Source organism: Tenrec ecaudatus, chromosome 18 (genome assembly GCF_050624435.1).
Source record: "Tenrec ecaudatus isolate mTenEca1 chromosome 18, mTenEca1.hap1, whole genome shotgun sequence".
NCBI lineage: Eukaryota > Metazoa > Chordata > Mammalia > Afrosoricida > Tenrecidae > Tenrec > Tenrec ecaudatus.
In genome coordinates, this window is record NC_134547.1 from 14,199,138 (window position 1) to 14,211,488 (window position 12,351).

At 54.9% G+C, this 12,351-nt stretch overlaps 2 protein-coding genes across 2 annotated transcripts; both read right to left on the bottom strand.

Annotated features, from left to right (window-relative positions):
- Positions 1–1,889: 1,889 nt before the first annotated feature.
- Positions 1,890–2,929, bottom strand: APOC2 (apolipoprotein C2). The gene is made up of 3 exons (XM_075537011.1): positions 2,705–2,929; positions 2,318–2,477; positions 1,890–2,155 (listed from the first exon to the last, which is right to left on the bottom strand). The coding sequence occupies exons 1-3, from the start codon at positions 2,757–2,759 to the stop codon at positions 2,065–2,067; spliced, it is 306 nt and encodes a 101-aa protein (XP_075393126.1). The 5' UTR covers positions 2,760–2,929; the 3' UTR covers positions 1,890–2,064.
- Positions 2,930–5,084: 2,155 nt separating this feature from the next.
- Positions 5,085–11,747, bottom strand: APOC4 (apolipoprotein C4). The gene is made up of 3 exons (XM_075536621.1): positions 11,726–11,747; positions 5,438–5,570; positions 5,085–5,250 (listed from the first exon to the last, which is right to left on the bottom strand). The coding sequence occupies exons 1-3, from the start codon at positions 11,745–11,747 to the stop codon at positions 5,085–5,087; spliced, it is 321 nt and encodes a 106-aa protein (XP_075392736.1).
- Between the last annotated feature and the right edge of the window lie 604 nt (positions 11,748–12,351).

The window sequence follows — 12,351 nt, forward strand, 5'->3', positions numbered from 1 at the left end:
AGGAACAATAGTGTCTGTGGCAACAACGGGGGGACAGAGGACCCCCCCCCCATCGTGTAGATAACTGAGAAAGACAAGGCAAACTTGTGAATCTTTTATTCCACACACGTGGCGCCCCATGAGTGTCACACCTGCATCTCCCTTGCTTCCATTGAGGGAAATTGGCCTACAAGGTGCTCAAAGTCTTTCTCTCTCTCTCTCTCTCTCTTTCCCCACTCTTTTCAATTTCTTCTTCTACAGCAGAGCAAGACCACCCGGTCGGGCCCTGACCCACCAAACTCCCTGCCAGCAAGTCGATGCCCACGCATAGCGACCCTGGACGACAGGATAGAACCAGCCCCCATGGGTTTCCAAGACTGAGACTCTTTAGGGGAGTCGGAAGCCCAGTCTTTGTCCTGTGGAACCCGACCCAGGGATCCTCTCAAACCGGAAGTGTACGGGTTCACCCCAGGTTTGAGCTGTAGGCCTACCCTCTGGGGTCCCAGCAGCCTCAGACACGGCTGTTCCAAACTCAGCGGTGACTTCCTTTTTTCTTCTTTTGTCCGCCACCGACAACTCCAGGCCGCAGTGACCCCTGTGCCCCTGTCTCGGCTCTGCCGTGGGCCACACTCCCCACTCCCCTGCCAGCGAGTCCTTTCCAGCTCTTAGCGACCCTCCAGGACAGAGGAGACCTGCCCCTGTGTGGGTTTCTGAGGCCGTAAGTCTTTAGACCAGGAGGCCTGGTGGGGTAGTGGCTACGCATTCGGCTGCGCTGAGCCACTCAGTGGGAGAAAAATGGGGTTGATTGCCTGCCCCCATAGAGTTACGGTCTCAGAGACCCCCCTCCCCTGAGGGGCAGTTCTACCCTGTCCTATAGGGTTAGTACAGGCCGGCCTCAATTCGATGGCAGAGAGAAATCTCTACAGGAGTAGAAAGCCTCATCTTTCTTCCCCGGAGCTGGTGGTGGGGTCTTGAACTTCCAACCTCTTTGGTGGTTGAGTGCTTTATCCCCCGAAACCACCAGAGTAGCTTGTGAAGCAGGATGACCTCTCTTTATGATTCCTTTTTTTAAAAAAACATTTTACTAAGGGCTCATACTCTTATCACAACCCACACATACATCAATTGTGCCAAGCGCATTTGTACATTCATTGCCCTCATCATTCTCAAAGCATCTGCTTTCCACCTAAGCCCCTGGCATCAGCTCCTCATTTTTCCCCTCCCTCCCCGTTCTCTCCTCCCTCGTGAACCCTTGATAATTTATAAGTTATTATTTCGTCATATCTTACACTGTCCGGCGTCTCCCTTCACCCACTTTTCTGACCACACATCTTGTTATTTTGGGGGAGTGGCTTCCCATTGGCTGCTAACCACAAGGTCGGCGGTTAGAAACCACGGGCAGCTCCAGCAGAGAAAGAAGAGGCTTTCTACTCCCAGCCATAGTTATGGTCCTGGAAACGCACAGGGGGAGTTAGTTCTACCTACGCTGTCCTACAGGGTCGTGATGAGTCGGTGTGGACAGGATGGCAGGGAGAGAAGAAAGAGACCAGGACTAAACGCATACAGTGGGAGCTTCATAAATGCTAGCCAAGCGGACGGAATCCTTCCCCTGTTCTTGCCAGCAGCGGAGTTGATGGGAGCCCCCCAGTCTGTCCTCAGGGATCCCATGCAACAGCACCGAGCTGCCCTGTGGGGTTTCCTAGGCTGGCACCTTTATGCCATTCCTGCCTCCAGAGTGGCTGTGCCGGTGCCCACCTTCCATCTGGGGCTGAACCGCCAGCCCCCTCACCCCACCCCTGCCAACTCGTGTTTAAGCTTCTGTGCACCTGGAAGGACAAGGATCCTGCCTCCTGGACTCCTTCCCGGGGCCCCAGGCCTTAGAAAAACAGCATCAAAGCAACTAACCCAGATGTTGTTTATTTTCTTTTCCTAATAAAAATCCTGCGGCTAAGGTGTGGGGGGCGGGGGGTGGAGGAACAAGCTGTGGCAAGATGCTGGGGCAGGTCAGGAGAGGTGGGGAGCGGGGGCTGGGGTTCACCCAGCATATTGGGGGGTGTCTCTCCTCCCACCCACCCCCACCGGCGGTTACTGCTCCCCTTTCAGCAGAGCGAGGATCTGGTCAGTCATGATGCCCGCGTAGGTGGTCATAGCTGCTGTACTCTTGCTGTAGATGTCCCTGGGAGGACGGAGAGAGCGCGTCTCAGGGGGGAGGACGAGGGGCCTGGACCCCTGGGTCTGAGGGAGGAGGGGGCTGCCAGTCTGGGCTCCTGAATCTGAGAGTGGGGAGCGGAGGGGGCGCTGGGATGCAGGAGGAGGTGGGTCCCCAGGTGGGGGGTACCTGATTTTCTCATCTAAGCTGGACAGGTAGGTCTTGCTGTAGAGGTTCTGCGCCGCCGTCTTGGCGGAGTCCCAGTACTGGTAAATGGAGTCCTGCACCTGGGAGAGCAGGGCTGGGCTGCTTGGTTCATCCGCCTGCATCAGCGAGGCCCCGCGGACCTCTGCACAGAGATGCACAGGTTTCTGTTAGCGGAGCTGCGGGGGCAGGGGGGGGTCTGCAGTAGCGTGGGAGCAGGCGGGAGGAGGGGAAATAGGGCTGGGGGTGGAGGGTTGTCTATGGGCCCCAAGAAGCCCCTAGCACTCACCCCCTGCCTCACAGACGCCCCACTCCTCACCCCACCCCACCCCACCCCGCACACCCCCACCCGGCTCAGGAAACCATACTCACCAAATCCTAACACCAAGAGGACAAGGAATAAAACCAGGAGGTGTCGCGTGGCCATGGCGCCCGTGGGACCTGGAACTGAGGACGCTGGGGGACACGACCCCTGTGTCACCTAGGGTCCTCCCCCCCACACCAGCCTGGGGGCGCGGGGACCTCGCACCCCTCCCTCTGTCTGCCTGAGTCAAGTTCAGAACCGGGTGACTTGGCCCAGGCCCCACCTCTCCATTTTTTAACACCCTCAGAATCCCCAGAAGTCAATTTCCTGAAAATTCTTAACATTCCTAAATTTGCAAAGGAATGACTGGTCCCTTGGGGGTTACCGTTGAGCAAGAGTCCCCTGGGAAGAAGGAAGTGTCCTAACATGGAATGTGGTCGTGATTGTACAAGTCCTCTGGATATGACTGAACCATTGAACCGAACGATACGGGCATTAAGTCCCAATAGCATGGTAAACCCCGCCCCCCCAAAATATTTACTAGCGGGTGGAGGGTAAGCAATTGGGGGTTTTGAGTCGAAGTTTAAATGGTGGAATGCAAAGTTGAGGATGTGAAATGTCAACACCCACCTAACTTAGAATTTTTTTAAAAAAACTTTTCTTTTTTAAAGGATTTACTGGATGTGGCTTGAAGCCACCCAGTCGCTCCCTAGGGAAAAAGCTGTGGTCGCCTGCTTCCATAGACCTGAGTCTAAAGCAAACCCACAGCTGACTCCTAGCCAGTCCACAGGGCAGGGTAGAACCTCTGTGGGTTCCCAAGGCTGTCACTCTTTTCCGGAGGAGGAGGCCGCCTCGCTCTCCCCAGGAGCAGCGGGTGGTTTTGAACTGCTGACCTTGTGGTGAATAGCCCAAGGTGTAACCTCTACACTATCACTATGCTCCCAGCCTCAAGTCCATAGCCACGCGTTCCTCGTCAAGGAAAGTTCTGGACACAGCAGCCCCTTCAGGGGCTGACGTCCACAAGAAAGACAAACAACATTCAATTAGAACAAGACCGAGAGGGTCACTTGGGGACAAGTGAGTGCTGTGCCAGGGGGCGTGGTGGGCAGGGCCCGGAGAAGCGGGGTCCCAGTGGTCTAGGAGGTAAGGGAGGAGGGAGCGTCCTCAGGTGTGGTCAGGATGGCCAACGGTTAGATCAAGCCAGGATTGGGCAGGCCTTCAATCCTCGCCCCGTGCCCAACACTGCCCTCTCTCATGTTGGAGAGAAGCAGCCATTTCCCAAAGAGGCTGTGATCCAAAGCCTCCCTTCCCCCCAACCGCCAGCCCCAGCAGCGGGAAGAGAAGATGAACAGAGTCTTTGATTCCCAGACTTCCAAACTCTCTCAGCCACCCCGTCAATGGCATCCTCACAGCGACCCTACAGGACCGGGTAGAACTGCCTCCCGTGACCGGCCCAGACTGACTGCACCCGGGCGTAGACAGCTTTCTCCCTGTCCCCTGTGCTGCGCCTGCTGGTGTGGAAGGGTCGTTTCAGGGATTCCAACACCAATTCTGTTTGTGGTCATTTGTTTTGTTTTGTTTTTGCCTTTTGTGTATGGCTTGACCACCTCTGCCCCCTCCCCAGGTGGCGCAGACCCTCAACAGGCTGGCTGTTCAAAAGAAAAATTTGTAAATGTTGTCTGTCCTGTCTCGTCGGAGGAAAGGCCTGGTCGTCGACTTCCGAAGAAGCCGCCATTCAGAGGGAGGAAGACACAATGATCCGGACAACCCCTTTACACTCGCACTCACAAAGCTGTGGGGGGACAGGGGTGGCCCCCTGCCTGCCCACTCCCACCCGGGCAGGGGGTGGTGTCCCTCTTACCGGACTCCGAAGGGCTGTGTTCACCAGGTCCCGGCAGGGCAGAGAACGGCTTTATAGCTTTCAGATGATCAGGTCCACCTCCCCTTCCCAGCAGCTGCCCCCACCTCCAGCCCAGGTCAAAGTCCTAGCCAACACAAAGGCTGAGGGCGTAGGGGGCCAAAAGGGCAGGGACAACCTGGAGGTCAGGCCACAGGCAGGCCCCCCACCCCCTTTCTGACAATCCATCTCCGAGGGAGATGGGTTCGGTGGATGCTGTGGGGTGTTCTGAGTGGGGTCTGAGATGGGAAGGGAGGGTAAAGTAGGGGTGAGTGGTCACTGGGGGCTGGGGAGGCAGTATGCTGCTGCTCCCCAATCTGTAGATCATCAACTGAGGAGCCACGGAGTCCCTCGGGGGGGTAGGGCTCAGAACCTGGGGTGCTTGCTGCCTGTCCCTCCCCTGTGGGTGCTGCTGCTTCTACCAGGCTCTCTGTTCACTCCAAAGGTGGGTGGGTGGGTGGGGCAGAGGGGTGGACAGCACACACACAGACACACACAGAGAAACTTTGCTTTATTCTAGACTCAGATGGCAAAGGTGGGAGGTAGTCACGCTAATCCAGGTCCTTGGGCCCGCAGAGGAGCTGGGGACACAGGCTGTGAGCCTTGTCCAGCAGGGCGTCCTTGGAGCTTCGGAACCAGGCCCGGGTGCGGGTGCCCAGCCCTCGCAGGTGGTCATCATAATAGGTCTGCACAAAGCCCTGGAAGCCCTCGGGGCTCCTGCAAGGAAAGGCATGTCCCCAGCCAAGGCTCCACCTGCCCTCAAAATTCTGCCCCCCTGATGTCTTTGCTTCCAACCCTCACTCCTCTCAGCCCCCAGCCCCTCCTCCCTCTGGCCCAGGGGTCCAGCCCCCATCTCCCTCTCCCCTCAGGCCAATGGGTTCCGTCGCCAAGCCCTCCGGCTCACCAGAAGGTCTGCCACTTGTTTCTGGTCTTCGTCATCAACTCTTTCAGTTTGCTCTGCATCTGGCTCAAGCGATTCCCCTCCTGCTGGGGGGCCAGGGGCGCTAGGGTCCCCTCAGGGTCTTCATCCTGGCCCACTGGGGGAGCAGAGGACTTGGATGGTCCAAACCCCAGAGCATCGCCCCTCCCCTCCCTTTCCCTCCACCTGGGCTCACTGTCACTGTCAGTCTCTGGCCTGTGTCCTCACCATCTGCCTCGGTCCTCTCGCCCCCTGACCACTGACCCCTCACTGTGAGTCAGCTCCCCTCATCCTCTGTGCCCCCCACAACCTGTCACCCTCATGTCTGCCACACCTCCTCTCCGCCCCTTAAACTTCAACACAGCCCCCTCCCCACTCTGTGCTCCTCAGGACCCCCACATTCCCTGTCCTGCCTGGGCCCACGGGGGAAGCTTGGGAGGACTTCTGGTCTTTCGTGTGACCAGTCCCTCCTGGAAGGCCAGAGTTTCTGCCTGGACCACAGCTGACTTCCAGGCATGGGCCCCACCTGGGCTATGGCTCGTTTGCTGTCAAGTTGATTCTGAAGCCCTGTGTCCAGGGGCAGAAACTACTTCCGAGAGTCTGTCTTCAGAAGCAGGTCCCCTGGTCTAGCTTCTGATACACCTTTGGGTGGATTTGAACCACCAACCTTGTGGCCAGTCATCCAGCTCCTAACCATGTCCAGCACCCAGGGCCTCGTCCCTTCGAGTGGCATCAACCGACTGGGTCGCCAGAGTTCAATACAGACAAAGGCGCTTCAGCACGTTTGTGGACAAGTGGAACCGGGCAGGCAGCGGCATTTCCCTGCCCACTTTTTTTTTTAACGTTTTATTCGGGGCTCATACGACTCTTATCACAATCCACACATATATCGATTGTGTAAAGCACATCTGTACATTCATTGCCCTCCCCTGCCAACTTTTCCAGCCCCCTCCTATAAGGCACTTGGACTGGCACCTGGAATATTGGAAGTGCCTCTGTTTATATCGGAGAGGGGGCCCGATGTTCTGGTGGCTAGCACTGGGCTGCCAACTGCAAGGTCAACGATTTGAAGCCACCAGCCACTCCGCAGGAGAAAGAGGAGCCTTTCCGCTCCTGTAAAGAGTTCGTCTGGGCGACCCACAGGGGGCCGTCCTACCCTGTCCCCCTGTCCTATAGGGTCCGTCTGAGTCGGCATGCACTGGATGGCAGTGCGTTTTAAAATCGATACATGCTCGAAGGAGTGCTGGTGCACAGCGGTGAAGCTCTGCGCCAACATGGAAAGGTCGGAGGTTCGAACGCACCAGCAGGAGAAAACGACCAGGCAGCCTGCTTCGGGCATGTGGCCCCGGCCTTGGAGACGGGAGGGGGGGGTGCAGTTCGCCTCGCCCTGAGGGCTTGCTAGGAGGTCTAGCAGACCTGAAGGCAAGGGGCTGGCTTGGATGAGACCTGAAGGCAAGGGGCTGGCTTGGATGAGACCTGAAGGCAAGGGGCTGGCTTGGATGTCCGTTCAACGAAACGTTGGTGAAGCTGAGAACTCGGACATGTTAAACCTGACATCTCTGCGTTGAGCCTTTTTGGGTTGTTGTTTTTTTTTTTACAGAACCCTAAAAGAACCCTTTGGATCCAAATATTTATTCTTCTTCTCTGTGGATGATTTTTACGGGCTTGAGTGAGTAGCTTGCTTTGGTCAATTCAGAGGGGTTCAAAAAGCTCACTGGAAAGAGAATGAAAAAAGAGGGCATTTTCCCATTCACTGGTCAAAGTCCCCTTGTATGGGACGACGGGATGCGTACCACTTCCAAACAAGAGCGTAAGGAACCAGCTTGTAGTGCCCTACTGGTATTTCCCCCTTTGCTACGAGACTATCTGTGGCCCAGAGAGAGGTCATTCTGATGCTTGAATGAAAGAGGAGGTTTTGCAGAACTGCGAACAACCTGTAATGGCCATATAATGGGGATCCAAAAAAACCCCTTTTTTTTTTTTAAGTACTAAGATTTGGGCTTGTTTATTTTTTTGTTTTGGTTCTGTAATGCTGCTGCAACAAAAATACCACAAGAGTGACTTTAGGAAATTCATTCGCTCGTCGGCTAGGAGGCTAGACTTCGTGCCAGTTCTAGAGGAAGACTTTCTTTCTATTGGCCCAGAGAAGGTGCTTGTTCTCAATCTTCACTGGATCTAGAAGTTTCCCTGAGCAGAAACCCCAGGTCCCAAGGACATACTCTGCTCCTGGTTTCTTTTTTTTCGGTAATAGGGGGTTGTCCTCCTTTCCTTCGCATTGACCCTTTTTACATATTACGCATGCGGATAAGAGTGGGCCCTGATGCACCCCACGCCCCCAACACCTGCGTCCCCACAGACAGAGCTACCTGAAGGGGCTTCCAGGGGCTCCAGCGGAAACCTGTTCTCACCCCATCCCGCCATACCCAGCGGATGGTACACACGCCGCTGAACGCCTGTGTGGGCTCATGGGACACGCAAAGCACAGCTGCATACGCTCCTTGTACATGAACACATGCATGCCCGTGAGCCGTATCATACCACATACACACACATGTCTGCAAACACTCACCCCATTCCGCCAGGCTCTGGGGGCCCTCCCACACCGCCCCCTCACCTCTCCTCACCCACAGTGCAGACCAGGACCAGAAGACAGAAGCAGAGAGAGGGTAGGACCCGGGGGACCGACATTTCAGGGGGCTCCTCTGTCCCTCTGCGCTCAGCGATCTGGGCCTGGTAAGGGGGAGGGGGCACCGAGTAGGGCCCTCCCTCGCTGCCTCCCCACGCCCCTTGGCACAGCCTCAGGGCACAGGGACAATCAGAGGCCCTGGCTGGCCTGGTGAGTGACCTCGCTCCTTTCCCCTCCCATAGAAAAAGAAGAGAGGAGCTCAATTGGGTTCAACTCCTGCCTCCCCACAACCCTCCGGTCATGTGACAATTCTTCTCTCTGGGTCTCACTCTCCTGCTCTGCTAAGTATGTTGGGCCCCAACCCCAGACGACTTCGGGACATTGATTGAAATGACGTCAGAAAGCGGCATCACTTTTGAGGGTTGCTGTGGGCGGAAATACACCGGGGCCTTGGGAGACTTGGAATGAAGAGATCATAGCTTCCCCCCCACCCCCAAGAACTTTTGGGGTCCTGGTAGCGCTGTGGGTTACGCATCGATGGCTGCAAACCATCAGGTCCGCTGTTTGAATCCCAGCAAGTGTTCTGAAGGTAGAAAACGAGGCTTTCTGTTCCCATCAAGACTGATAGCCAAAGAAACCTGCAGGTGCAGTTCTACCCTGTCCCACAGCGTCACTGTGAGTCAGCATGGACCCCATGGCAGGGAGTTGGGATTTGGGTTTTGAAGCTCCGTCAGACACACGAGTATAACTGGACCAGAAGACCACACAGTGCTCCGCTCCCACTGCCACCACATATGGTCCCTGAGTGAAAGGGGCGGAAACTGTGGAACAGAAACTCACTTTCCTAATAAGTCAGCCAAGACAGATCCACGGAACTGGTTGAGGAGATTGTTGCTGGAACCCCCTTCAAACCTTGAAACAAAAGCTAACCTTGGGAAAGCAGGACAAAGAACCATCCAACCTCAACCTCACTGCCATCGAGCCCAGAGCGACTCTGACCCCACAGGACAGAGTAGAACTGCGCCCCTGAGTTTCCAAGACTGTCACTCAGACTGGAACAGAAAGCCTCATCTCTCTCCTCACAGTAGCTGGTGGGTTCGAACGGCTGACCTTGCAGTTAGCAGCCCAATGCGTAACCACTATGCTACCAGGGCTCCCTTATGAATAAGAACTTAGATTCTTTCAAATAGCTTCCGTGTTAAGTCTGGGTTGAGTGGAGAAGCAAATTCTTAGACAATTGTGTGTACTAGCTTTATATCAAAGATCAATTGTATTTTCAGGAAACATCCAGATCAGGTCCACAAGTCCGATATGAGCCCACATGTCTGATACCAGTCTATAAATTGCTCTTCAGACTCACGCAACACCTGCAATGATGCCGAATGCAGGAAGATCACAGGCCCGTGGGTGGAAAGTCTTGTGGATCCAGTGGTGGTGGAATCAACTCAGCACTGACGTGGGTTTCCACGTGGCTCCTCCAGCTCCAGGGCTCTGGTTCCTTCAGGGGTCTCCATGGGACTTGTCAACAGGAATGTCTCGCAAGGAGTCAGTGTATCCGGCCTCTAGCAAGCTATTTATCTCCATCGCACCTCCAAGTGAAGTCGTCAAGCTGCGACCTGATTGACAGACTAGACTCCACCCCTTCGCTCTTAATCGTCTCGGGTTGACACTGGATTACGTGACTGCCACAGCCTCTGTCTCTATGACCCTGCACCAGTAACAATGACTTTTAAACAAAGATGAGAATGTGAATGGTGGTGGGGGTGGGGAGGGATGAAAACAGATACCCTCGAAGGGAAACCATGAGGCGAGGCGTGTACCGGTCACGAAGAAGGTGACCCACGTCCCGGAACAACTTGTTAAGTCCAGTAGTTCAAAACCACTAGCTGCTCCTTGGGAGCAAGGTGAGGCTTTCTACTCCCAGCAAGATTGACAGCCTTGGAAACCCATGGGGACAGTCCTACTCTGCCCTACATGGTCTCTGTGAGTCAGAAGAGACTCAACACCAGAGGGTTTTTTTTGTTGTTTTCTTTTTAACACCAGAGTTTTTCTTCAAATTCTGTCTTATCTATTGGTCTGTTTGCCTCCGTATGGACTGATCTCTGTATCTTTTATTTACATAACCTCATCGCTTATTTATTTTCTCCTCCCCTCCCTTGCCACCCTTCCCAGCCCCAGCTTCTCGGTAACCATCAAAGTCTGCTTGTTTTAGGTAAGAAACCCATTTGTCTTGACCTCCCCCTCCGCCCTGTGTTCCATAGCTCCATCGTCTCATGCAGAATGTGTCCGTATGGGGTGGACCGACCTTGCTCAGCAGCTGTCTTCCAAATCCACTCATGTCATGAGCCGTTGGACAGTTTCATCATTGTTCTTTAGCCGTGCGTAAGATTCCGCTGGATGTGTGTACAGAAGCTTGTCAATCCATTCTTCTGCCGACGTGTTGCCCAAATTTCCCATCACTGTAAATAAAACTCCCAGGCTCGCTCACTGCCATCCAGTCTGTGAAGACGCATGGTGACCCTATGATAGGACAGAGTAGACTGACCCTGTGCGGTTCAGACCTTGTAACTCTTTACAGGAACACACAGCCTCCTCTTTCTCCCAAGGAGCGGCTGCTGGTTTTGAACAGCTGACCTTGCAGTTATCAGGCCCAAGGCACAACCCACGAAGCTCCTAAAAATGGCCGTGGTGGCTAGTCCTGACCTCTAAAATCGCAGATGGCAGACAGAGTCACCCCCAGCTCATTCCCACCAGGCAGACGTGCCTCCTCTCACCGTTTCTGACACCTGCCCATCCTGCCAAGGCACTCGCTGCTTCCCTTGCTGGGTTCTGTTATTCTTTGCCATGCCCCCCTACCCCTCGCCCTGAGCTCACAGACCATGCTCATCATTGTGAGGTCTATCAGGGAGATAACAGACCTGATTCAGGACCCAGTTCTTCAATCAGAACAGCCTCTTCTCAGCTTTGTTCCCTCTGGCCCTCGTGGCCTGGGGCCTAGGGTTGATTCGGTCCTGCTGCCTGCTGAGGCAAGTGTTACAAAGTTCTTTAGCACTGCCAATAAGTGCCCAGGGGCATCCTACTCTGCCAGCAAGCCTCCTGCCGCAGGCGCTCCGCTCCCTCCCTCTGACAGCTGGGAGGCCAGCTGCACTGTCTCACGCCATCTCTTACACCGGTTGCTGCCACTTCAGTGCTGCTGTGTCTCACTGTCGCCAACGTGACAGCAGCTCTCTGTCTTCTGAGTCTAGGAGGTCTCCAGCGTAGGGACCCAGGCTCAAAGGAGGAGCTCTGCTTCCATGGTTTCTTCTTGGGGTCGTGAGGTTCCTCTTTTTGCTTTTGGCTCAGTTTAAGCCTAGCAGGATGGCAACATTTACCAATCCCGTCATTAGGATTCCACATACCTCATTTGCATGGTCCTACCACCCCTCACAAGGGTGCCATTCACCGTATTTACGAGGGGGTATCCTCCCACATACATGTCTACTCTGTCCTGTAAGGTCCTTATGAATTGTAATGGAGTCCGCAGCACTGGGTCATGCGTGCTCTGTCATGACCACCGCCCCCTCCAGTTTCTTTCCATTGTCCTCCTCTTTAATGGTTAGGAAAATGTGGGTGGAACCCAGCGTTTGCCAATTTGATATCTTGCACACCTGCGATCCCAATGATGCCCATCGTGTTGTGTCCTCCTCACCGGGAGCCTTTGCCAAATTCCCCGTGCCCATAAACAGAAACCGCTTCCTACACAGCACCTGGCCTTTCTCTCCCTTTCCTGGGAAGCTCAGAACCAACCAATGGCCAACCAAAGAGCTCAACCAATGGCCAACCAAGAGCTCACTGCCACTGAGCTGATCCCAACTCCCAGACACCCTTAAGGACAGAGTGCAACTTCCCCACTGCCCCCGCCCCCCAGGTGGGTTTTTTGAGGCTGTAACTCCTTGTGGAAACAGAAAGCCTCATCTTTCTTCCACGGAGCACCTTGCGGTTTCGAACGGCTGACCTTGTGGTTAGCAGCCCAACTTGCAACCCAGTGCGCGGCCGGGGCTCCTCCAAACCAGCAGAGAGCTGAGCTCTCCATCGGGTTTCCGTCTTCCTGTTCTCCCTCACTTCTTTCGTTTGATGCTCGGTACAATGGGTTTATTTCCTTTCCGATGCCGGATCGAGTATCCTGAGAGCTGCCTGTAGTTTCGATAGCCTTTGCACAACGGCTGAGTTCAAATTGGAAAGCAACACAGACGAGCTAGGGAGTGCCAACACTGTTCAAAGGCACCAGGAAGAC